The sequence below is a fragment of the Pristiophorus japonicus genome, chromosome 18 (assembly GCF_044704955.1).
Source record: "Pristiophorus japonicus isolate sPriJap1 chromosome 18, sPriJap1.hap1, whole genome shotgun sequence".
Taxonomy (NCBI): domain Eukaryota; kingdom Metazoa; phylum Chordata; class Chondrichthyes; family Pristiophoridae; genus Pristiophorus; species Pristiophorus japonicus.
Genome location: NC_091994.1, coordinates 54,206,465 through 54,233,368, shown reverse-complemented (window position 1 = coordinate 54,233,368; position 26,904 = coordinate 54,206,465). Strand labels below are relative to the sequence as shown.

General features: G+C 42.1%; 1 protein-coding gene across 7 annotated transcripts in view; it reads left to right on the top strand.

Moving 5' to 3' along the window:
* The window catches only part of LOC139228737 (zinc finger protein 462-like), a 100,491-nt gene that overhangs the window by 2,884 nt on the left and 70,703 nt on the right, over positions 1-26,904 (top strand). For 4 of the 7 annotated variants that reach the window (XM_070860049.1, XM_070860047.1, XM_070860050.1 and 1 more), the window contains exons 2-4: positions 2,923-3,151; positions 13,385-16,704; positions 23,160-23,365. In XM_070860049.1, the coding sequence (XP_070716150.1) occupies positions 2,959-3,151; positions 13,385-16,704; positions 23,160-23,365 (3,719 nt within the window). In that variant the 5' untranslated portion in view covers positions 2,923-2,958. The remainder of the gene's footprint in view (positions 1-2,922; positions 3,152-13,384; positions 16,705-23,159; positions 23,366-26,904) is intronic. The other 3 variants (XM_070860052.1, XM_070860053.1, XM_070860051.1) reach the window with 3 other exon arrangements.

The window sequence follows — 26,904 nt, the reverse complement described above, 5'->3', positions numbered from 1 at the left end:
ATTGGAACATGGATTGTGTACAAGATTTTTAATTTGCTGCTGGGTTTCTCCTGCACATGGTAAATTGGAGGCTTTGGTCTCTCGTACCTGTCTGTTGCCATCCTGTTGCTGTCAATTTTTTTGTCTTCTAATACTCCTGTGAAGCGCTTTGGGATGTGTCACTATGTTAAAGTCGCTATATAAATACAAACTTGTTGCTATCCATCTGTCTCTTATGCTTCTGTTTCTCTTCTATCTCCCAAAGTGTTTTTTCTCTGTCTTTTTATTTTATGTCCTTTTTAGTGGGTGTGGTAGGTAGTGTGGTGTGGACCAGTGGCTGCATTTTCTAGGTGGGGGGGGATATTACAGGAAAAGGTGGCCTTTAGTGGCTTCCTATCTCCTGCTCCATCATTTGTGGTTTACCCAGCAGTCTCAAAGGTGCCCTTGTTTGCAAACACGAACCCTGTTTGCTTTCCTTACACCCCTTGTGCATCTTTAACCTTTGAGTTTCTTTTTTTTCAAAAAATATACTTTATTCACATAAAATTTTCACAATACATTGGAAAATAGTTCAGTACCTTGTGGTCAGCAATTCCATACAATTTGTTTGGATGCTGACAGCAGTTCCATACAATGCACGAGCGTGCATTTCATTTCAATGTACAGTTTTTAGTACAATCCTTAAATCACGTTACATGTAGCACTATGCAGATGAAAGCAGTACATGGAATGGATGAGAATACATTTACATTTCTTTACAAGTTACTAAACAGTGCAGAGATTTTCATTATACATGGCACAACACAGGTGTTTTTCAGAAAATGGTGCTCTTTGTATACAAGCAGATTATCAAGTACAGCCCGAGGGAGATCTGGTTCCATCCCCTGGGTTTACCGTGGTGGAAGGGCCTTCAGCTGTGGCTCTTCCCCATTGTGCCTTTGCGGCGACTGCACCAATCTTTAGTGTAGAACGTACCTCAGCATGTACTCCTGGACCTTGGATTGCGCCAGTCTGCAACACTCGGCCCTGGACATCTCCTGGCTCTGGACGACCAGCAAGTTTCGGGAAGACCAAAGTGCGTCTTTCACCGAGTTGATGGCTCTCCAGCAGCAGATGATGTCTGTCCCTGGGAACAGAGCACAGAGTCCTGTGTTACGGAGCTGCTGAGTTTCTTTCTTGATCTGTTCTCTTTAACCGGTATTCCGGCATGGTATAGACCTTCCTGGAGTTTCCTAACCCCAAATGCAAGACAGTTCACTTCCACATTTGATGACCTCTGCCACAGATGGTACCCATTTACCCAAGTTATCAAAATTGATGTACAATCTAACTTTGTTCTGAATTACTAACCCTCATGCGCATTTTTTTGTATCACCTGTATCAGCACTTTCTGTTGGATAATGTTAGCTATAGAAACATAGAAAATAGGTGCAGGAGTAGGCCAATCAGCCCTTCAAGCCTGCACCACCATTCAATAAGATCATGGCTGATCATTCAACTTCAGTACTCCATTGCTGCTTTCTCTCCATATCCCTTGATCCCTTTAGCTATAAGGGCCACATCTAACTCCCTTTTGAATATATCTAATGAACTGGCCTCAACAACTTTCTGTGGTAGAGAATTCCACAGACTCTCAATTCTCTGAGTGAAGAAGTTCCTCCTCATTTCGATCCTAAATGACTTACCCCTTATCTTTAGACTGTGACCCCTGGTTCTGGACTTCCCCAACATCGGGAACATTCTTCCTGCCTCTAACCTGTCCAATCCTGTCAGAATTTTATATGTTTCTGTGAGATCCCATCTCATTCTTCTAAACTCCAGTGACTACAAGCCCAGTCGATCCAGTCTCTCCTCGTATGTCAGTTCTGCCATCCTGGGAATCAGTCTGATGAACCTTCGCTGCACTTCCTCAATAGCAAGAACGTCCTTCCTCAGATTAGGAGACCAAAACTGAACAAAATATTCCAGGTTTGGCCTCACCAAGGCCAACTGCAGTAACACCTCCCTGCTCCTATATTGTTTTATGAGACATTTCTGACATGGCAGTAGTGTAGTGTGTTGCGGTAGTCATACATGGTTCTAGATAAGTTTGATTTCCCCTCCCCCTCCCCCTCCCCTCCCCCCACCCCTAGTCCCTTTACTTACTTCCTACTCTCAGCTGCAGAAGCTAGCTGCTTTCCATGGGCCATGGAGAAGGAAAGGATAGTATGTAGAATCCAGCCCTATCTGAGGGCATGACACTGTTTCTTGGCTGTAAGGGTCTTCATGAAATGAGCTTGGGATGTCTCAATACAATTCCTTTTATAGGTATAGACCAATAGCACAAAACTGTCCATAATTTGCCACTATACTGGCAATCTCACAGGTCACAGAATGGAATGTGTGGAAATTGGAGAAATGACCTAACGCTGTGGTAAGGAGTGCTCTTCTCCGATTGGGCTGAAGCACTTTGTTGGGGGCAGGAACAGGAAGCTTTTAAACTTCATCCAATCATGCTTGATCTAGGACGTTTTAATACTTGCATTGGGTGCTCAAAATAGCATTCCTCACCTTGAGCATAACATGCTCACAAAAAGAGAGAATTGCCCCCCAGTATGCCCTTGTATTCCTTCTAAGAGCCAGTGCCAGAGCCATAATGCCACCCTGAATTTAACCACCTGTAATGGCATGGACCCTCTTTTCTTGTTTATTCCATTCTCGGGGTCCCCACAGTATGTCAAAGCTACTTAGCTAATTGCTAGGATGCACATTGGAATAGCGCAGTGATAATTTGGCATTGGAATCTCCCCCCCCCCCCCCCCCCAGTGGCGTGGCTGATATTGGAAATTTAGAGTCTGGAGGGGTTGGATTTGCATCTGCTACTCTGATATCCCGTAGCCACATTTCTGGTAAAGTACTTATTGAAAGAAACTGAACAAAGCTAACATTATTTTTCTCTTTCAGAAAGTTTTTGTAAAGGTGTGATCAATTGCAGTTGAGATGTTTCATTGTGATTATTGTGACTTATGGACTACGTGTGTAGATGAGCTGGACATTCACATTCTGGAGACTCATGCTGACTTTCAGTCTTCTGTCACTCCTCTGGAGAAATCGTCCGATCCGATTTTTCCACTTTGGTCATGCTCTGACTTACAGTCTACTCAGCCTGACGTGCAGACATCTGTGAATCCTGGTAAGTATGAATGCATACAATTCTGGTAATTTGTTCTTTGGTTAGATTCTTATTTCTGCAAGTCACTACAAGTAATACACAGCATCATTGTGGAGTTAGAGTAACTATGTATACAAGCAGTGAAGCCCATAGCTCTCTTGAGACAGATACTGCTCAATAGATATATTTGATTCACTGAGTAGTTGACTATAGTAATGGAGTGCTCGGTTTGCACTTAAAATAAAAAGGTAAGACTTGGCCAACAGATTGGAAATTGGGTGAAAAAACTGCCCAGTCTTTAAACTTCATAGCTTTGTCTGAACATTGTAAGAAGCAGCTGTATGGCCACTCTAGTAGACTGAAGCAGCCAATAATGAGGAGGGTTTCCCGCATTAAAAAAAAAATTCTGAATGGATTGGGGGAAGGTATTCTTGTGTCCATGGGTCTTGGTTGTCCTCTAGTACCTTGGCCATTACTCCAGCATGAATCTTAAAATTGTGTGACTGCAAGTGGAATATTATGGCTGAGCACAAAATTGTCCTCTGCACAACTGCAATTTTTCAAGCTCCTGATCCTATCTATTGACTCTTGGATGGGTTCAGGAGCATGAATATTGGTGACTTTCGCCTTTCTAACCCAGGAACACAAGCCAGATGTAAAGCTGCCCCACTTGCTATTCTGTCTGAATCCAACTAGCTTAGCATAGACTAAGGATTGAACTTGAGACCTTTTCTTACCTGGATAACTTGCTCATTGGCTAACGCAGCTGAGCAATTAGAGGAGCCTTTGATGATTTATTAATACAGTTGAAGAGCAGAATCCTCCCAAGAAATTATTTCAACAAATTTGTGTAAAGGTTTACTCTAATGGTTCGGTGTGTAAATACACCATATGATGTGATACTAAACAGTACTATCCAAGAAGGTCTGAGTTCAATTATAAGTCTCCAGTGAGTTCGTTAATCTCAGTTGGGGCACTAGTGGGGGAATTACAATTGGCATTGTGTTTAGGATGGAAAGAAAAAAATGGCCAGGTTGGTGATGCTGATTGTTACCCGGTGACCTTTGTTGAGGAGTGCATGTGTGTAAAGAACTTGATTCTGATGCTCTCCACAGTTGAAATACACACTGATGCACACTACTTCACTTACACTGGTCAGTAATGAGCTGCTGGCATCTGTGAAACTGTATCCCGACATCAGGCGCTGTTTTAGAAGATGAAGGAAGAAGAAATGAAAAATAGTGTGAACACTTGGGCTACTTAGCAGTTTAATCTTGCCTCACTTGGATTAGTTTGGAAAGCTGTTCCTGTTTCAATTGATGTGGGCGAAATATGCCTCCTGCAGTTAGACTGCAGTCCAGACTTTCTACCTCCAATTACAGAGGGAATGTGTTGAGAAATCTGCAATGACACAGCTAGGAAGGAAATCAGTTTAAAATGAACCAAGAAAGTAGGATTGTAGCTTTCTGATTTCTAATAAAAACATTGGAAATATTATTTTTGCTACAACAAACACTGGTTAGTGTCTTGAGGTTTAAATTAATTTGATACTGTGGTGTGTGAAATGATACAATGAACTCCGTACTGTGAGCCAGAAACCTGGTCAGTCTTTAATGGCATCCAGAAGTAAAGATACAAAGGAGAAGTTCAGGTTATATACAGGGCTCAGCACGGGTGTACCTATGACCTTAAGACCTCCGATGGTAGTGCCCCCTGTTGGTGGGCAGACCCTAAGAACATACATTACAGACACAGTTATCTGATTTTTTTTTTAACCAAAAAACTCATACATTTATAATTCTGAGTCCATATAAATTTTTGAGGAATCTTAAAGTTGAACAGACTTTAATTGTGTTTCTGGCCATTTTCTGACTACTTTTATCGTAAACATATTGAATGTTTGCATAGACTTTTTTCATGTCAAAAACGCAGACTTGAAATCTGCAAAAATAAAACCCAAGTTACTGTGTTCGCAAGGGTTGTTAAAATATTCATTAAAAATAATAGTGAGGTGGAAAAATAGGAAAACAGCTCAATAAAACCTTGTATAGCATCTTTAATGTAGACAAAAAAAGCACAAAGCACGTCAGTTAGAATTTAAAATTATTCTGGACTATGTTTGCTCAGTCTGAATATATAGATTTTTTTTTTGTATGTATTCATCTTGCATGTTCAGCGTTATACCGTTTTAAAGTGATTCACTTATCTACTAAAGTGTTGTTGAACAAATCCTGCCAGTCTGTTTGCTGCAGTAGTTCTCCTGTTTCTGTGAATTTAGTCCCTTTAAAGTTATATGAATCTGGCCGTGGGGTTTTCTGACTTGCAGATCATAATAAACATCATCATTCTAAGTGCTCCCCCTGCCCCCCCCACCCCCGGCCAAAGAATGCTACAACTTCCAATTCCTGCACTGTGTTTGGATAATTTACAAATGCTAGGTCAAGCCTCTTGTTGCTTTCTTGACTCACTGGGTCATAATATGTTTACCGACTCTGATTCTAAAACACTGTTTTCCTAGTTTATATTGGTTAATGAAAGTATTTTCTATTCCCTTAAAGGCTTCCTTTTTTTGTAGAGCGACTTGTCTTCATCCTTATAGCAACCTTTGGGGTTGTAAATATGCCCCTTGAATTTTTTCTCGTTAGCGCTATCAATCCAAAGTAGTTCTTTTTGTACCTTTTCACTTACGTGCAGGGTCAACCTTGATTACTTCCCAGATGTCTCTGATGTATAATGCTACAATACTTCATTTTTGTACACTCCATACCCATGAATATTATATTCTCACCCATCCTCATTATTTAGCCATGTTTCCAATCTTCCCACTGCATTTTAGTGATGATTTATTTTATATTTGAATAGCTTGCTTTTGTTCATTAGGTGATATTATTCTTTGCATTTTGCTGCTATTGCTTTTAAAATTTTAGGGCCTCACCAGAAATTTATCTGACTTTGCCAAAGACTATTCCTGCAGGCAAACCCTTGCTGGCTATTACTTTAGAAACACCATATCTGGTAATGTAACATTGGCCAAGGTTTGAACAAAATGAGCTTGTTGCTTTAACTTGTTCACTGGAACTAACATGGATAACAGAAGAAGAAACGACATCAGACTGCACTTCGGGCTACTATTAAACCCGTTTATTAAAAGTAGAAGTTAAAACCGTAACAGAAGGTTAATATACTGGCTTTCACTTGATTGCAGAACTCCTTCCTGTATACAAAAATAATAATAGTCGTTACACTTCACAACTCTTTTAATGATACATAAACTAATATCTGTAATATAACTTGCATGTGAAGCTAATCTCTGCTCGGAGTCTGCATATGTATTCATTGGGCTCAGAAGAGCTAAAGATCTTCTGCAAACTAGATATATCTCCTGTCCCCTTTTTGAAGTTCAAACTCGGACAAAGGAAATCGCATAAATAACTCTCAAATCAAATAAAGCTGCCAATAATCTAGAATTTAAAACCAAGAATGCCTGCTGCCTAAGAATCCCTCGCCCTGGATGATGATACCATCCACACCAGTGCTTCTAAAATGTCTTTCTCCACAGATTCTGCCTGACCTGTTGAGTGTTTGGCCCCAAGTTTCCACGTGATTTGCTCCTGATTTTTAGGAGCAACTGGTGTAGAACGGAGTATCTTAGAAATCGGAATTCTCGACATTTAGTTTGCTCCAGTTCTAGTCAGTTAGAACAGTTTCACTTTGGAACAGAATTTTATTTTCAAAAGGCGGCGTGTCCGGCCACTTACGCCTGTTTTCAAAGTTTCGTCAGTGAAAACTTACTCCAAACTAACTTAGAATGGAGTAAGTGAAGATTTTTGTACGCTCGAAAAAACCTTGTCTACACTTTAGAAAATCAGGCGTAGGTTACAAATTAGGCGTAGGGAACGAGGTGGGGAGGGGGGGGAAGGGAAGTCATTAAATTCTACAATCAATCCTTAGTTATACTTATACAAATATTATACAAATAAATCCAACCTGAATAAAAATTTATAAGCAAAGAAAAGATTAAATAAACCATGTTCCTACCTGTGTGAAATAGCATCAGCCTTTGAGCTGCTGTGTTTCAGGCAGGCCTTTCATGTTGGAGACAGGCAGGGGTGTGGCGTCAGTGTCTCGACGGCAGCGGCAGCAAGCTTCGAGCTGAGCTGCAGTGCTTGAGGCAGGCCTTCATTCTCTTCGTGGCTGGCCGCGAAGAAGCAACACCGGACGGACCCGAGGCCATTCGGCCACGAGATATCAACGGCGTCAGTGGCTGGCCGGCAGCCGAAGAATCAACACCTGACACATGCAGCTCTTTATGGTGCTTGAGGCCATTCGGCCGCGCTTTAGGGGCGGCGTCAGTGGCTCGACGGCAGCCGAAGATGCAGCAGCAGCCTTCGAGTTGTGAGGGGGACTGAGGCCATTTGGACAGGGAGAGGCAGCCACATCGACAGTTTTATATTTAAATTTGCAGAATGGGTGCTGCATTGTCAACACCACGTATTATGCAATGGTTTGCCATCAATTCACTGCATAGGAGAGAATTGATTAGAGCTCACCGCACCAGGAACGTCGTAGCCCGTAGGTTGATGGGCAGGAGACCTTACCCACGTTGATTAAATTAAAAATGGGAAATATTGCTTACACTAACTACTTGACCAAGGTCGTGCCATTTCTTTTTACACTGACTTCCAGATCTCCTGGTACGCACCACTGCGCAGTAATCTTCTGCAACTTGGTTCCAGCGTTTCTTCATTTCTTTTGGTGGCACTTTTATGCGACCTTTGTTGCTGGTATCTAGCTCCTGCCATCTCTGCTCAATTACGTTGACTAATATCTCCACTTCCTCATGCAAGAAATTCTTTGTTCTTGGTGGACGTTGATCCATTGCAAAGTTGAATTGGCACTCTTATTTCTCCAAACACACAGTCCTTAATTTGCATGCACCAATGCAGCACCGGTTCTGCAAGTTTAGCAGTGAAAAGCTGAACTCACTGATTTCAGCAGGTGATTTATTCAGCAGTGCTGCTAAAAGCACTCCCTCACACACAGAAATATCAAAAAAAATTAAATTACAAGCCTTTGCAGGGGTCCAAGAAACAAATCTTCACTTTTTCTGCAGTCCTTTTAAAAATGGCCGCGTGCCAATGTTTGTGTGAGACTGCGCATGCGTGCACGCTCCAACGTGCACGCGCAGGGTTGCCGGCACCACGAAGGCTAATTTAAATTGTACCCGCCCCCTGCATCTTAGAAAATCGGTGCGAGTGTTAGGCTCCGCCCCCTGCTGCGAAGAGCGTGCCACTCCTTGGAGCTCGAGAATATCGGACTTTTTTTTAGGCGCAGTTTTCGGCGCGAAAAACAGGTGCCCAGCTTGGAGGTGCGCCATTTTCGCTGCGGGATGAAACTTGGGGCCTTTATTTCAAATTTCCAGCATCCGCAGTATTTTGCTTTTGTGTTAATTTGATTTAAGTTGTTTCCTTCCCAGTATTTGATTTAACTTTTTGTAACACCTGAGTGGTCTGTCTTTTTCACCATTTACTGAACAATTACATTACTTTACTAGTTTTGAGTCGTAATCTGTCCACTCAAAATCTGCAGGATGACTCCATTCCAGACTGGGTTAAATGTTGCTTTGACCTACAGTAATCGCATTGTGTTTCTTCAAGGCCATTATACAAAAAAATATATAAAACTCTCAATAAAGAGAACATATTTCTGATCTCTCATAGTTGCATGATACAGCTTAGTAATTTAAAATCCTGTAGCATTGTTTTTAATTACACATCATCATAGGCAGTCCCTCGGAATCTAGGAAGACTTGCTTCCATTCTTAAAATGAGTTCTTAGGTGGCTGAACAGTCCAATACGAGAACCACAGACTCTGTCACAGGTGGGACAGATAGTCGTTGTGGGAAGGGGTTGTCATGTATCCTACATGGTTACTGCTTGTACTATTACAAGATGTGCCACCTGAGGGCACTGCAGTGGGAGACTTGTAGGTTACCTGTACAAGTGTGCCAGGCCAAGTATAAAAGGCAGGCCACCATGTGTGATCCTCACTCTGGAGTTACATTAAATGGACTAAGGTCACTACAGTTCAAGCACAACACATTGTCTTGTGGAGTCATTATTAGAGCATCTGTAGACATAACAATTGGTGACGAGATTACGGACCTTCACGTGAAAATGGCTAACCTTGGTACGTTGCAGCAGTTCACTGATGGTGATGATTGGGAAGCCTTTGTGGGAAGGCTCGACCATTTCTTCACAGCAAACGACCTGGCAGGCGACAATCCAGCCACACTGGCTGATAAGCGCAGAGCTATCCTGCTAACCAGCTGTGGGCCCACCATTTATGGCCTTGTCTGGGACTTGCTGGCACCAGCGAAGACAACGACCAAGACGTACGCGAGCCCAAAGAGAGCATCCTCACAGCCAGACACTGGTTTTATACACACCGAAGGCCAGAAGATCGCAAAATATGCTGCAGACCTCAGGAGGCTGGTGGCACCGTGCGATTTCGGCGATCACCTCGCCGAAGCGCTGCGGGATATCTTTGTCATCGGAATCGGTCATGAGGGCCTTCTTCATAAGCTACTATCTGCGGATACCACAGTCACACTACAGTTCAAGCACAACACATTGTCTCGTGGAGTCATTATTAGAGCATCTGCAGACATAACAAGGGTTGGTGCGACTGGCTTGTCGCATGCTCATTCTACTGCCTGCACTTGATTTCTGCAAGCTGTCGGCGATGGGACTCGGTACTCCGCCCTCCCGGATGCACTTCCTCAAGTTAGGGTGGTCTTTAGCCAGGGACTCCCAGGTGTCAGTAGGGATATTGCACTTTATCAGGGAGGCTTTGAGGGTGTCATTGTAACGTTTCTTCTGCCCACCTTTGGCTCGCTTGCCGTGAAGGAGTTCCGAGTAGAGCGCTTGCTTTGGAAGTCACGTGTCTGGCATGCGAACAATGTGGCCTGCCCAGCGGAGCTGATCAAGTGTGGTCAGTGCTTCGATGCTGGGGATGTTGGCCTGGTCTTGAATGCTAATGTTGGTGCATCTGTCCTCCCAGGGGATTTGTAGGATCTTGCAGCGACATCATTGGTGGTATTTCTCCAGGGACTTGAGGTGTCTACTGTACATGGTCCATGTCTCTGAGCCATGCAGGAGGGTGGATATTACTACAGCCTTGTAGACCATGAGCGCTTGGTGGCAGTTTTGAGGGCCTGGTCTTCAAACACTCTTTTACACAATGATTTACAAGGATGATACTAGAATTGAGATTACAGCTATTGGGAAAGATTCAACAAGTTAAGGATTTTTTTTATTTAGAAAAGGGAAGACTTGGAGGAGAATGGGTTGGAGAGGGTAGCTGTGGCGAGAATCTTTCCACTTGTGGGAGAATCCAAAGCTCGGGGCTATAAATAAAAATACAAAAGCAAAATACTGCGGATGCTGGAACTCTGAAATATTTGACGAAAGGTCATCGACCTGAAATGTTGGGCTGGATTTTTTTTTTCCCTACTGAGGCAGACGATGTCCGCGGCGGGCTGTGACCCTGCTCCTGGTTCATTGTCGGCTTCCCCCAAGACTTTCCCCTGATTGGACTTGTTAAGCCCGCCATGCGAGATTCCCAGCCAATTAAAAGGATGCGTGTCTGATGACATCATCCGATAACACGTCATCAGCCGGTTTCCTTAAAGGAGCCATGTCCACATACATTTTGACAGTTGTGCTGTCAGTGTTCTGCAGGATTGAGGTGCAGCAAACACTGACTAGCACTGCACAAAGGTGCATGGCTGCACCCAGCCTCTCCCATCACTCCCTCCAGATGTTTAAGGAGGGCGTCACAACATGCAGGGAGTTTCTCTTCCCTTCCAATGGGCAGAGGAGACCTCCCCAGGGCACCAACACAACCTGGTTGCACGTTGTACAGGAGAGCACAAGCAGGGATGTTGTCAGGCGGACCTGGTTGCAGTGGCGCAAACCTTTCAATGATTTCTGTGGATCACAAAGTTACTGCAAAGCCACACTCAACCTCATCCTGCTGTGCCACTCATTACATCCCCATCACTCTGCCTTCCCTACCCTACACATCCTTACTCACACTAACTTACCTTGCACCTCCACCCATCCCTCTCGATCTACATTAACATCCCCATCTCACTAGCCACCCCTCACACTTGCCCTCATCCTTGTCCAATCAAACCTACTGACAACACAAGGGTAGGCACTTGGGTGTTATCGCCAATGCTGATTGAAAGTTTCTACTAATGTGTTGTTAAACATTGAAATCTTTATTTTCGACACTTTGCCTTCTTGGACAGATCTGTGTGCATCTTTGGAAGTGGCTTAGTGAGTTGTAGTGAATGGTGAGACATAACAGTACCTCCCCCACAATGGTGATGAATGTGAAAGGAATGGCTTGGGCATTGTAGGAATGCTTTATGGTGTTGGTGTGAGTTGGTGCCAACCTGGCGCATTGTGTGGCAGACACCATCAAGAAGTAAATCTGGCCATCCTGGGCAGCAATGTGGTCGGATGCTGATGTCCTGTGCAGCATTAGGTGATTGTGGAGAAGGTTGGTGATGGTGTGCCTGGTGATGGTATTGGGGCTGATTGTGGTGGGATTCTGAGGGCCAAGATAACATTTTTTCAAGGGTACCGATGCTGATGGGATATATGGCAGCTGAAGTTGAAATGACAGAAGCGATCTGTCAATGGTGAGAGAGGTTGCTCCAAGGAGGTGACATTGGATAGAGAATTCGCTGCAAACACTTTAAACCTCCAGAAAGCTGAAAAGTGTATTCCAAATCCTGAAAGCTCCAGCTTTTAAGATTGGAAATTGAACAGCTGTGAAATGGTAGCTTTTATACCACTTCTGCAGCTGTCAACTAGTCAAACCAATCCAGAGTTGTTGAGAACCCAACACACTTACCTGACATGATACCCAAGGGACGTGAACCTCGAGAAAAACTTTGAAAAATCCTTTGGACCTGGTAAAATGCTGCTTAAATAGCTTTAAACAGCTTTTTAAACTATCACAATTGCCTGACACGCCGTTTAGTACCGGGTCTGCAATCCGCAGCCAGAACCGGCACTTTGAAAATTCACAAGGAGTCGGGTTCAGAGCGGACTTCCGCCCTACTGTCAATCATGGCCATTTTGACAGCAGACCCGCCTCCAAACTCTCACTCACAGGGCTGGTAAGATTCTGGTCATTAACTCTGTTTTTCTCTCTCCACAGATGCTGCCTGCCCTGCTGAGTATTTCCAGCTTTTTCTGTTTTTTTTTTTATATATAGGGCCATAAATATAAGATAGTTAATAAATCCATGGTATGTTAGCCTTTATTACACAACATTGGACTTTAAGAGTAAAGAAATCTTACTTCAATTATATAGGGCCTTGGCAAGACCATACCTGGAGTACTGTGCACAGTTTAATTTTCTCTTTACCTAAGGAAGGATATACTTACCTTTTTTAGAGGGAGTGCAATGATGGTTCAGCAGACTGATTTCTAGGATGTGGGGATTATCCTATGAGGAGATATTCAAGAGAGTAGGCCTACATGCCCTAGAATTTAGAAGAATGAGAGGTGATGTCATTGGAAAATATAAAATCCTTACAGGACTTGACCTGGTAAATGCTGGGAGGATGTTTTGCAAGGCTGGGGAGTCTAGAACTCGGGGTCACAATCTTGGGATAAGGGGTCAGCCATTTGGGTTTGAGTTGAGGAGAAATTTCTTCACTCAAAGGGTTGTGAATTTTTGGAATTCTCGACTCCAGAAAGCTGTGGAGGCTGTCGTTGAGTATATTCAAGACTGAAATCGATAGGTTTTTTTTGAATAGTAAAGGATATGGGGATAGTGCGGGAAGGTGGAGTTGAGCTCGAAGATTAGCCATGATCTTATTAAATGGCAAAGCAGGCACGAAGGGCCGAATGTCCTACTGCTCCTATTTCTTAAATTTAATAGGGAAACAAGGAGATTTTTTTTTTTTTTACTCAGTGGTTAGAATGTGGAACTCACTACCCCAGGAAGTGGTTGAGGTAAATAGCTTGGATGCTTTCAAAAGGAAACTAGATGAGTGCATGAGAAAAAGTAATAGAATGGTATTTTGAAAGGCTGAAATGAGGTAGATGGAATGGGTGGCTACTCGTGGCGTATAAAGACCAGCACAGACTAGTTGGGCTGAATGTCCTGTTTCTGTGCTGTACATTCTATGTAATATATTGTAATATTTCACTTCTCCCTATGTATAGGACAAGACTTAACATTTTGGAACGAGAGTGCCTTCAGTGAGGATTTGATCCCCGGCAGTCACAGTAATCAGTCACTTGACCATTTGCAGATCACCGGTGAATACTGCCACGATCAGTATGGATACAAAACACTCAAGGAAAATATGAATGCCTTTTGTGAGACTATTGGGAAGTTAGGAACACTGGAGGATTCAAACAAACAAATTACAATTGGAAAGAGCAACTTAAGTACTGATGCTAAACTCACCAGCGAGCAGGTGATGGATGTGTGTAGTACTGCACATGATAATGAAGGTAATAAACCCTGGTTTTCCACCAAGAAATCCGAATTGGATCATCTGCTAAAGGACACCATTAATGTTGCTTCGTACTTCGAAAGTGCCAGTGCTGAGGAACTGGGAATAAAAGACCTGGGCCATACAAAACCTAATGAAACCATTTTAGAAGTAACTAAGGAAAGTGAATTGTCTGAAGATTTGTTTTTTCTTGTTGCTTCAGATGGAGCACAGAATAATACATCCAAACAGATTAATCCTGATAAACTAACCAAAGATGGGACAGAACTGCAAGTCGATGGAAAACCAGAAATGGAGACTGGCAACATGTCCTGTATGTGGTGTGGATACTACACGTGTAATAAACAGTGCTTTGAAGATCACGCAAAAGAACTGCACAGTGATTTTGAATTTGGCAAAGAAGCGGCAACCTCCACAATGGGGCTGCAGTGCTTAGGATGTGGAGAAAATTACTTGAATTCTCAAGTTCATTCAATTAATTATTCTCTGAAAAGAGAGACAATAGTGAGGGAAAGACAGCCAATTAGACCTGAATGTGAGAATCCTGTGGGAAAAAATATTACAGATGACATCCCAAAAATTGATGGTTGCAAGCTTTCGGAGAACATGTCACAGGAGTTTGTACTGCATCCTACTTTTGGGCCACAAAATATGAGAAGAACATTAAAACTTAAACGCCAAACTGTACTCTATATAAAACGCCTGTGTTTATTTCATTGTATTATTTGTCCATTTCACACTTTGTACCGTCGTTGTGTCTTGCGCCATGTCAGAAATGTGCATCTCCACCCTAGCAGAAGTCGTAAGCGCAAACGCTGTGCTAGTTTTTCTAGTGGCTTAAAAATATTGAAGCTTTGTAAAAGGCAATGCACTTCAAAAAAATTAACTTTGGACAGCAGTATGTTATCCTTGGAAAGAAACTGCTCGACTACATTAATACCAGATATTGATATAAGAAGTGAAAATGTAAATTTGGCGCCCTCCATTGCGAAACCATTGTTTTGCCCGAGTAAATTAAATATTACTGAATCAAATAATAGTTCAAGTAAGCAACACATTAACTCCGATTGTGAGGCATTGTTGGTGCAGCAGATTAATGATCAATTACAATTTTCAGTACCTTGTCTTCTGGTTAATGATTCAGATGTTAATGCAAGTTCAGAAATGTCTGAAGAGACTATTGGAGCTCCTTCATGTTTTTCAACCTTAATGACTCTTGACAAGGAGGCAAATGATGGTGGTCTGAACATTAAAGGTGCACCACCTTCTAGTAAATGCCTGGCATTGGAAGCCATAGTGAAAACCCTGAAAAGTCGTTTAGCATCACCAATCAAATGCAGGCCAGCAGTTGCCATACTAAATGATCGAAGTACAAAGCCCAGGCGCAGCATTCCATATTGTAGAACAACAGAGGAGCAGCAGGCTGAGTGGGTGATGGAGGCATATAGCTTTTTAAACCAGCAGAAGATTGAAAGAGCGGCGGAGTTTTCCATGTGTGATGATGATTGCCTGCTTGACGCAATAGCTGAAATTGAAGTAGTGCTATCTGATACAGATGACGATAAAAGGACATATTCACAGGCTTACAGAAATAATACTTTATATGGAAAATTAGCAAAATTAACAGAAGACAAAAGCAAAATTCTGTGTCCTACATCAAGTGCAAAAAAGGAATCTGGAAATGTTTGCACTTTTATGTACAAGTGTGATATCTGTCCTTTTTCAAGTACTAACATTATGTTTGTCCTTTCGCACTACCACAGACAACACCCTGAAGAAAATATATCCTGCAACAGGATTTGGAAATACAGCCGTAAGATGAACATGTCATCAGAGATGGATTTGCCTTTGTCCATGCACACCATGTTTTCATTTGATTCAGAGTCTGCTGATCCAGCTGTGCCCTGTTTTGGTGGATCTTCTGAGTTGTGTTTCTGCGAACACTGTTCATACAGTGGAGACTGGGTTTCTTTATTTGAGCATTACCAAACAGCTCATAGATCTATAAAAGTAGGCAAAAATTGTAACCAGAAAGAATCGGAGAGGAAAATTGTCAACAATCTACAGGTCAGAGCACCACAAGGATCCACCTCAACCTCTAGTAGTGAGCTACAGGCGGTGTTTCAGTGCCAGGTCTGTAATTTTACCTGCTCATCAAGGCGAGTTATTTGTAGACATTATTGCATCAGGCAGAGTATTACTTGTGCTCAAATTGAAGACTCTGATATTGTTTTCAAATGTGCCTTGTGTGAGTACACTCATTTAATTCAGAATGGCCTTATTAATCACTATCTCATATACCATGACATTGAACCTCAGTATACCTCTCGTGGCATGAAGACCGGTCATAATGAACTTGCTTCTCTAGTATCCAGTAATGATGATCTGAAGGCTGGTATGGAAAAACAGATATGTATGTTATGTTCATTTAAAGCTATTACTCAAAAAGAACTTTTGTTCCATTATAAATTGCGACATCCCAGATTTTATTCCCAAAATAGGTGCACTATTGAGTGTAAAGATAATGCCAACTTGCATATAGCTAACCTAGACCCACAATTTTATGAAATGAACACTTTCAGAGAGCATGGCAGTGAATGTGCAAATGCTATGTTGGATTGGGGAATGAGCACAAAGAGTGTGGTTAATATCGAGGAGCCTTTAACCTTTAGTGATGGAAATGAACTGGAATTGATCAACTGTAAAGGGGATGAAGGCTTGGTAAAAGCAATGCCAGTCAGAGAGCACTTCAGGAATCGAAACAATAGCCCAAGCCGTTATGAGAGGAAAAGCGACCATTCTTTCACCATGGCTATAAACTCAATAAATGTAACCAGATTGCCGTCCAAAACATTTCCGCCGAGCAGACGTGGCAATCAGTGCTTGGGATACAACATCCTAATGCCAGAAAAGCAAAACGTTGACAGCAGTGACCTTATTTGTGAATTCGGTGATTCTTTGAATGAAATGAAGTATAACGCGACAGTCCAGGAATGTGTATTTGGTGCTGAAGATGAATGGCTGGTATGGTTGGCTGATTCTTAATTCTATTTTTGGTATGACATGTAGAGATTAGAAATGGTTGGGAACAATTTAAATTTCTGTTTTGTTTTCAACCTACCTGAATAAAGTCAGCTCTGCTTAGCAGGTCTTCCCATTTAGTGCCTTGCTAAAGTCAAAGCTATCTTCAATGTTTTTTGTCCATTTTTGACTAATTTCCTTTGAATATTGTTTAAATAGTAAATGTTAGTAAGATCAGAGCTACTTGGTGTGAAAGATTTACTTATTCAGATAATATGAGAGCTCCATTAACATCAGATGATAATCCAGGATGTGTGTGTAATTTCAATTTCTACTGGGCAGAGTAAATTTCCTAGGTTACTTTGCATTTTAGTTTGTATCTACAACTGTTCTATTTTGCTTCTACTATTGTTTTAATAGAAATTTTCTGCAGCAAATACCAAGATCCTGAACCCTCGTCAAATAAGCAGAGGTGCTAATTAACTTGAATTATTTTATGATGAGATATGCAGTCAGGAAAATTTACATTGCACTTGCTCATTAAGAACTTCTTAACTTGAATCACTGTGACCTCTTGGTGCATCCTTTCGACATTGAATTCAGTTCTTTTCACTTACCACTGCAATCAGCTACAGGGCATCCTGTGCACTGTTGAGAAGTGTAAGCCCCAAAAGACTAAATTCGTTGTGTTTTGGCCTTCTAAATGTTAAATTCACAAAAATCTCAAGATTATAATATTTCATGCTTTTAAATTTCTAAGTTACTGCTTCCAACATGGGCACTTTTTGTGGCGTATAAGCACAAGTTCCTGACCTACTCCTGTGCCCCCCCCCCAAACCCAACTTCCTGACCACCTCCCCGCTGCGCCATAGTTGGGGCATTGTATGTGGGTCACAGATTGTTAACAGGTTTAATGGGTATGACGTGAATAGTGATAGTGTCGTGACTTCTGGATTTCGGCCAGTCTTGCTATCTGGATCACGTTCTCGCTCTCAACCCTTCCTTTAGACCTGGACCACGTTCTTCCGCCATCTCCACTGTGCTCTCCGTCCTCTTTACCCATCCCCAGCCCCCACCCGACCGAGTTCCTGACCCCCCCCCCCCCCGAATCCCCTCTTCTTTCTCCCCCCCCCCCCCCCCGAATCCCCTCTTCTCTCTTTCCCCCCCCCTTCTCGAGCGCACAAATCTAGGCTGACACTCCAATGGAGTGCTGCAATGTCAGAGGTGCCGTCTTTCGGATGTAACATTGAACCGAGGGCCCATCTGCTCTCGGGTGGATGTAAAAGATCCCATGGCACTATTTAGAAGAACAGGGGAGTTATCCATGGTCCAATATTTATCCGTCAATCAACATAACAAAAACACATTATTTGGTCATTATCACATTGCTGTTTGTGGGATCTTGCTGTGCACAAGTTGGCTGCCGTGTTTCCCACGTTACAACAGTGACTACACTACAAAAAGTAGTTCATTGGCTGTAAAGCGCTTTGAGACATCCGGTAGGCGTGAAAGGCGCTATATAACTGCCATTCTTAGAAATCTTTACATGCCTTTCAGAAAAAAGAAAGGAGAAAGCCCCATTCACCTCACTGAATTTTTGTTTAGTATTCATAGAGAGCGGCAAATCATTTTGTGCCATCTATTGTACATTAAATTTAACATATGGTCACGTGTTTCATTGAAACTGCACATGCTACTGCTATAGGTAGTGTTCTGATAGGTATTTTCTGTGTTAAAGATGTCACGCTGTGGTACTGAATGGATGCTATTTGAAGGTTAGTGTATGAGCCTGAGATTATGTAGTCTGGCCACTGACCTCCAATCAATCTTTCAAAATGCTTTGTGACTTTTTTTTCATCTGCTATTTTTTTTCTCAGTAACTGAAATTTCTAATGTCCAAGATAAGGGGATGAACAAAATAAATCAAAAAATACTTATTTCACAATTACATAATTAAATTAAATTATTGAATTGTCTTTTAATGCCCTCTTTAAAGCTTTTGATTCAAGGCTGCAGTCTACCCCAAAGACCTGAGTTAGGACTTGGTATTTTTGCCCAGACCTGTGACTCGGGCGAATTTGGATTGTGCAGTCTGAGCATGTGCAGTGTACCTTATTTCCCAGTATGCATCGGTACCGTTCAATCAGTTCTACTGCTGTGATATTTTTTCACTTCTTTACATTTTTTGTCCAGTATTATTTTCTTCAAATATCTTGATTTTAAAACAAGAGAAACATTTTTAAAACCTTTACTGACATAAAATGTTTTTTTTAAAGCTGTGTGATTAAGAAAATGACAGTTTTGATTACACATCTGTTTTAGCACTTGTTTAATGTTCAATAAACTTTTAAAATTGAGGGCAAGGGGTGAGAGAAACACGAGTTAGAGTGGAAGAGAGAGAGAGAAAGTCCTTTTTAATGCAACTTTCAACTTTCAACTTTCAGAAACACATTTTGAAATCAAATAATTGTTCATCCATCTTTTGTTGACAGAAAAGGTCACTTGTTAATGTACACTTGAGATAAGACCAGCAGATAGAAAGGCACATCAGTAATTTTTTATCTGCTGATTCAGACCACAGCTTGGTTGTGATGGAAACTAATTTTGAAGTTGGATAGACTAAAGTATGGTCCTTTGTAGAAATAGGAAGAGCTGAATGGTGAAAGTGGGTTAAGGTTCAGGAAAGAGACTGGTAATAAAGTGAAGGAAAAGAATATATTAAATGATGGTGTAGGCTGAAAGCAAAGTCCTGAGCAAACTGCATCTGATAAAGGGAAAAAGGGTTTAGAAATTGTGTGCATAATGAAATGCTGGTTAAAATGGACAATGGAAGGGAATGGGAATGAAAAAATGTGAACACGAGGGCCAAAAAAAATAGAGGAGATTGAAGAAGTGAGACTGATTAGGTTAGAGAAGTTGGAAGAGTTCGATAGGAGGGGTAAAGTTGATCTGTTGTTCGAGTCTGAAGAGTGGATGATTTAAGTACTGCAGGGAATCGAACACGGCCAGAGTGATCTGGACTAGTTTCGATCGCCTGGATGGGTCGGAGAGAAATTTTCCCAAATTTTTTTTTTCCCAATTGGCCTGGGTTTTTATCTGGTTTTTGCCTCTCCCAGGAGATCACATGGCTTCGGTTGGAGTGGAGTGTAGAATGTTTCAGTGCAAGGGGTGTCGCAGTTGTGTGAGGCGGCATGGTTGAGCTGGGTGCTCTTTACTTTTCCGCCATTGTTCATTGTTCATGGGTTTATTTGTAAACTTCAGGGCTGTTGACTGAGGGCCGTGTGGCTCTTTGTCGGCCGGCGCGGACACAATGGGCCGAAATGGCCTCCTCCTGCGCCGTAGATTTCTATATTTGTATGTTTCTAAACCGATGTGGAATGAGAGTGAAAGCAATCAAAATAAAGGTGGGTAACTATTAACTGACCCAATAGAAGAAAGAAAGACTTGGCAAGAATATGTTGAACTGTATGCCAAAGGGAAAGATCCAGTTGGCCATGAAATAGGGAAGAAAGAGGAGATGGAAATTGATTGTAAGGGCCCTGAAGTCCTTGAGTGTAAAGTGAAGGTTGCAATAAGTGAGCTCCAGAATGGAAAGGCCACAGGCATCAATGAGATTCCGGCAGATTAATCAAAAATTGGGAGGGGCGTCAACAATCCAACTCGATTGATTTGTGTAAAGCAGTGTACTTGAAAGGGGAATGGGCAGATTATTTCATGAAAATAATCATGATGCGTCTTTTGGGAAAAAAGCTAAATTTTAGCAAATGTTTCGTACCATCAGTTTGACTGTTTGTTTGTGTCTCAAAGATTATGCTCATTACAAGAGTGTTTAAAAGTAAAAGTGGAACGATATCTTGGCAGATCAATTTAGGTTTCACGGAGGATATTGAACAAGAGAGGTAATAAGGATAATGAGACTTCTGTACGAGAGGAGTAAAGAACATTTGCTTTGTAGATTTTGAAAAGCTTTTGATAGTGAACTGGATCACACTATGGAGGTATTCAAGAATATTGATTTGGATTGGAGAGAGAGACACCTAATTATGGCTTTGTATATGGGGCAAACTGCAAATTTCAAGGTAGTCGATGAGTCAGAATCAGGAGTGATTGGAAGAGCAGTATAACATGGATGCTGTTTGCTATCTCTGTTCAACATGTATGTAGATGTAATGGCATGAGAAATGCTTAATACAATAGATGAAAGAGTGAAAGTTGGAGATAGACTAGTGAAAGCTGTCTAATTTGCCATTGACAATACATTGGTAGCAAATAGCATGAAGGGATAGTTGTTAGCCTAGATGCCACAGTAATGGATTATGAAATGAAAATATATATTGACAAGACCAAAGTTATGTAGGTTTCTAGGAATGCAGGTAAAAGAGTGAACATTTTAATAAGTGAGGAACAGTTAGATGAGCCAATTTAAATATCTGGGAAGTATATTACCTGCAGATGTGTCAAGGAGGTGAGAACAGGAATTACAATTGGAAAAGTTGCATTTAATAGAAAGAAGACAATATTGACTGGACAACTGAATAGAGAACTGAAAAAAAAGCTTAGTAGTGAAGAGTTTGATAAGGAGTGTGGTGCTGAAACATGGTGAGGAAAGAGGTCAGACTTCCAGAGAACTTTTGAATTCTTTCTCCTTCAAGTATTTATCCAATTCTCTTTTTGAAGGCTACTATTTAATCTGTATACACTACCCTGTCAGACATTGCATTCCAAATCCTACTCACTCATTGCAAAAAAAAGGTTTTTCTTCATGTCGTCTCTGGTTCTTTTGCCACTCACTTATATCTGTGCCCTCTGGTTATCGACCTTTCAGCCATTGAAGACCGTTTCTCTTCTCTTTATTTACTCTATCTAAGCCCTTCATGATTTTAAATATCTCTATCAAATCTCCTTCGCCTTCTCTGATCTAAGGAGAAAATCCCAGCTTCTTCAGTCTATCCACATAACTGCAATCCCTCATCCCTGGAACCATTCTAGTAAATCTCTTCTGCACCCTCTCCAAAGCTTTCAAGTCCTTCCTAAAGTGTGGTGTCCAGAATTGAACACCATACTTCAGCTGGGACCCAACTAGTGTTTCATATCGGTTTAGCATAACTTCCTGGCTTTTGTACTCAGCCTCTATTTATAAAGCTTAGGATCCCATATGCTTTGTTAACCTGCCCCGCCACCTTCAAAGATTTGTGCACAAACGCCCCATGTCTCTCTGTTCTTGCATCCTTTTTATAATTGTACCATTTAGCTTGTATTGTCTCATCATTCTTCTGACAAAAATGTATCCGCTCACACTTTTCTGTGTTGAATTTTTTGGCCTCTTCCTTTTTCTCATCTACATGCTGGCCCTTGGCGACATCATTTGCAAACATAGGGTCAGCTTCTACATCTACACTGATAACAGCCAGTTGTACTTCTCGCCATTCCTACATTGACTGCACTTCATAGGTACTTAATTGGCTACAATGCACATTGACATCTCCTGAGGTCATGAAAGGTGCTATATCAATGCAAGTCTTTCTTTCCAACACCTGTGGACCCTTTCATTGCCTTTATGTTGTCAGACTGCTTGTGTAAAGTGTTTTGGAACGTCTTTCTTTGTTAAAGAATCTCTTTAAATGCAAGTTGTTCTTGTCTTCCTAAGGAGATTGAATGGGGTCTATATTTCACAATGTCTGTGGATGGAATAGAGTTGATGGTCCCAATGAGTGTTTCTCATTCCATTTCTTAGTTGTATTTGGTTGAAGAAAGAAAAACCATCTCAAATCTTTGCAATATTATTCAGAATGCAATGGTTGCTGTTGATTCTTTAAAAAAAAAAATGTTTTTAATGTGCAAATAATCTGTAAATTTCATTTTATTTGTAAGAAGACAACGTACTTAGTACAGACAGGTGATCCAACCTGGGATCTTGCTGGCCTCAACTACTCACTTTGTAAATGTTGGAGATGTGGTTTCCACTTTGATACAGATATGTATTTTATATCCTTTCTCCTTTCTGTTAAGGAATATATTGTAAACAAAACTTACAGCACTTTAACGTACTGAAATCACATTTCTGGAAAAGGGGGTTTATCCCTGTTTAGATTTTTTTTAAATTCATTAGCGAGAGTTTATATGCTCTTCTCTACTTTTACTTGAGATGTGCGCAATAAGGGAGGATTGCATGCCTGTGTTCCCTTTCCCCCCCCCCCCCTTTTCCCACTCTGCCCCAGCTTGCATATTCTGTTCCCTTAACTGATTTGTGTGAGGAATATATCCTTAATTTGAGGAATAACTTTAGCTAAAGGTGAATAATTCATCTGAATGTATATCGAGCACTACAAAGAGAATGGAACATAATAGAGTGAGAAAGCATTAGAAACATTTAATAATTTTAAAAGTAGAATGCAAACATCCCTATTTGGCTGTTGGCTCAAAAATTAATGCATGGTATTTTTGTTCGACCATTTAAGATCCCAGGAAATGAGGTGTCCAGCAGAGAGCAGGACACGAGCGTGAAGGAAGAATATTCCGAGAGTACAGTGAAGCGCAGTACTGCAGTGGAAGGGTATCGTTGTAGGCACTGCGCACGGCTTTTTAAAGCACTGGCAGGACTTCGTAATCATGAAAAGACTCACTTTCTGCCCAAAACGTGTCACCACCCTGCTACCAAGAGCAGGTAATACTGGTTTATTTACTCAAACTTATGTTCGTAATGTCTACATGTAATCGATGCTTCCTTTAATTTGGAAGATGTTTTGTTCTTGCTACATTCGCCACACAGTGTGAGTATAGCCTAACTTGATAGTCTCTGGATAAATCACATTTGTGAAAATGTGACTTTTGCAGATAGATGATTCCTGTGTCATAAAGCCTCTGGACCTCTGCCACTGCCAGTTTGTTTATCCCCAGCTAAAGATTCTTTTAACTCATGTTGGCTATTCTCTCTTTATAATTTTTGGGTAGAGTCTTCAGCCTCTCCATGGGAGTAGTTTAGATACATTACTGTATTAGTTCAATCCTGCCTGTCCAGGTTTTTGCATTTCATTTTCAGTTTTTCAGGAGCCGAAGTTGTTCGAACCTCCAACTACCATTCAGTATTGTCCTTCTCGGGATGCCAATACAAAAAAAAACATACTCCATAAATTGTATGGTAAAAGCAAGAGACCAATTGGAATGTTACACTCAGTGTGTGCTCCACCCCAAAACAATGGTTGTATTGTATCCCCTTCTGTACTGACCCATGCGATACATTGCCTGCATCAAAAACAATCTGCATCAACCTCTGCCAAAGTCTTAAGTTCTGTGCAAAATGCAGTAGTCCCCTTACAATTATTGATGTTCACAATTGTATAAAATATTTGTCACCTAAATATAATGCCATGATTGGTTTCAGATTCAGGAAACACTCCCATCAGGAATGGCACACCAGAACAAATTGGACAAGTACTGCACGCACATGTGGTGCTGGGAACATGCTGACATGGTGCTAAGGACTTGATAGATGATATGAACATAAGAAATAGGAACAGGAGTAGGCCAAACGGCCCCTCGAGCCTGCTCCGCCATTCAATAAGATCATGGCTGATCATAGACTCAGCTCCACTTCCCCGCCTACTCCCCATAACCCCTTATCCCCTTATCGTTCAAGAAACTGTCTATTTCTGTCTCAAGTTTATTCAATGTCCCAGCTTCCACAGCTCTGAGGCAAAAAATTCCACAGATTTACAACTCTCTGAGAAGAAATTCCTCCTCACCTCTCTCTTAAATTGGCAGCCCCTTATTCGAAGATCATGCCCTCTAGTTCTAGTCTCCCCATCAGTGGAAACATCCTCTCTGCATCCACCTTGTCAAGCACCCTCATAATCTTATACATTTCGTTAAGATCGCCTCTCATTCTTCTGAATTCCAATGAGTAGAGGCCCAACCTACTCAACCTTTCCTCCATAAGTCAACCCCCTCATCCCCGGAATCAACTTGGTGAACCTTCTCTGAACTGCCTCCAAAGCAAGTATATCCTTTCGTAAATATGGAAACCAAAACTGCACGCAGTATTCCAGGTGTGGCCTCACCAATACCTTGCATAGCTGTAGCAAGACATCCCTGCTTTTATACTCCATCCCCATTGCAATAATGCCAAGATACCATTGGCCTTCCTGATCACTTGCTGTACCTACATACTATCCTTTTGTGTTTCATGCACAAGTACCCCCAGGTCCCGCTGTACTGCGGCACTTTGCAATCTTTCTCCATTTAAATAATAACTTACTCTTTGATTTTTTTTTCTGCCAAAATGCATGACCTCACACTTTCCAACATTATACTCTCATCTGTCAAATTTTTGCCCACTCACTTAGCCTGTCTCTGTCCTTTTGCAGAATTTTTGTGTCCTCCTCACACATTGCTTTTCCTCCCTTCTTCCAAGTTGTTAATATAGATTGTAAATAGATGGGGTCCCAGCACTGATCCCTGCGGCACCTCACTAGTTACTGGTTGCCAACCAGAGAATGAACCATTTATCCCGACTCTCTATTTTCTGTTAGTTAGCCAATCCTCTATCCATGCTAATGTATTACCCCCCCAACCCCGTGAACTTTTACCTTGTGTAATAACCTTTTATGATGTTATGATAGTGTTGGTACCAGAAGAATGATGGCACTGATTAGAATCAAGTTCTATGTTGAGTGGATTACATTTGATCCCCCCAAGGAGGTGCTATCCATCGAATAACATAGGACACCTCTCAGGCAGAGATCCCTTAGCTCAGAGATCTTGCTTAAATGATGGAGTATACCAAAGCATGTGATTCAACCTCAAACACCCCATAATTCTTAAAGCTATGTTCATATTCGGAGGCTCCCACTAGGGATTCATCCAGGCTACCTCAGGCCTTCCATTAGTGACAATGAATTTTCCCCTCCTACCTGGTATGTGGGGAGGAGGCTAGCAATAGCCATATAGGGAAGCATTACCGCGGACGCATGGAGCATAGACACGATCAGAAAAACATCCTCAATTTGACAAGAACCCATTTGCCATTCCATGAGATGATCAGACCAGACCACCTGCAAGACATTAACATAATATCATCCAGCAATGGTCAGCTGAGATAAACGAACCAAAAGGAGTTTGCCCTAAGCACAAGGACAGATTTAGTTTTTCTGCAGCACCCAGAAAAATGAGGGGAACTTTTCCCTATACAAGGTTTCAGGGTCCAAAGCTGATTTCTAGAACTGGAGAAACTCAGGGGCCGAAATTGCCCTCCGTCCCATTTAATTCAAATTAAATGATGAATTACTGGCAGCACTGATGGGGCGGAGATTGGAGGACACTTTGGCCCTTTTGTGTTCAAAAATGAACGCGTCGCGTTGACGCATAACAACGTCCCTCCCCTTCACTTAAAGGGGAGGGATGCTGCGAGGCCTCCTTGGTGCCCACTGGGCCACCAGGGAGGGCTTCAGGTGAGCCAACACCCCGGCAACCAAGTTGGTGGCCTGGCTGAACCAGTGGCCGCCATTGTCGGGCCGACTGTAGAGTCGGCTGACAATTAAAACAAGGGCAGCTGTGGCGGTGCGCCTTCCCCTTTAAGGACGGAAACGCCGCCCAGCCACTGGCAGCTTCCCGCAGCGCAAAGCTGTCGGGGGCACCAAGCAGCAGTGGCTGCGCTCCTGCGGGGCAATTTCCCCCGCGGGGCAGAAAAGGAGTCGCCGCCGGTCGGTAAGGGGTCAGAGCGCGGCTGGCAAGGGGTCAGACAGGTGGGCGGAAACACGGCACGGCGGAAACCTGTTTCCACCGCCTCCGGCCTGGGGGCAATTCCCAATGGGTCGCACCATCCACCTGCCCCTGGTCAGAAAGGCCTTCCCGCCCCCATTAGCGTCGCTTAGAGGCGGTAACGTGCCTTTTAAGAAGGGGCAATTTCAGCCTCTCAATTTCCACACACTATCTGGACAGTGTGCCCAAGGGCCAGGTTTGGTGCTGTAGACCTAAAGGATGAAAATATTCTTGTCTCCATATTAGAACAGCATTGGCAGTTTCTCTGGTTCAATTTCATAAAGCAAAAGTTGTTTTGTTCTCCTCAACACTGGGCATATGATTTTCCTAGTGCCTATCAAACTAGACTATACTCCTCTGATGTGTGGGGAAGGAACATTATATGAAAAATGAAGAAAATCTTATTTTTTTTTATTCCTCTTGTTCCCCACCCACTTCCAAAAAAAC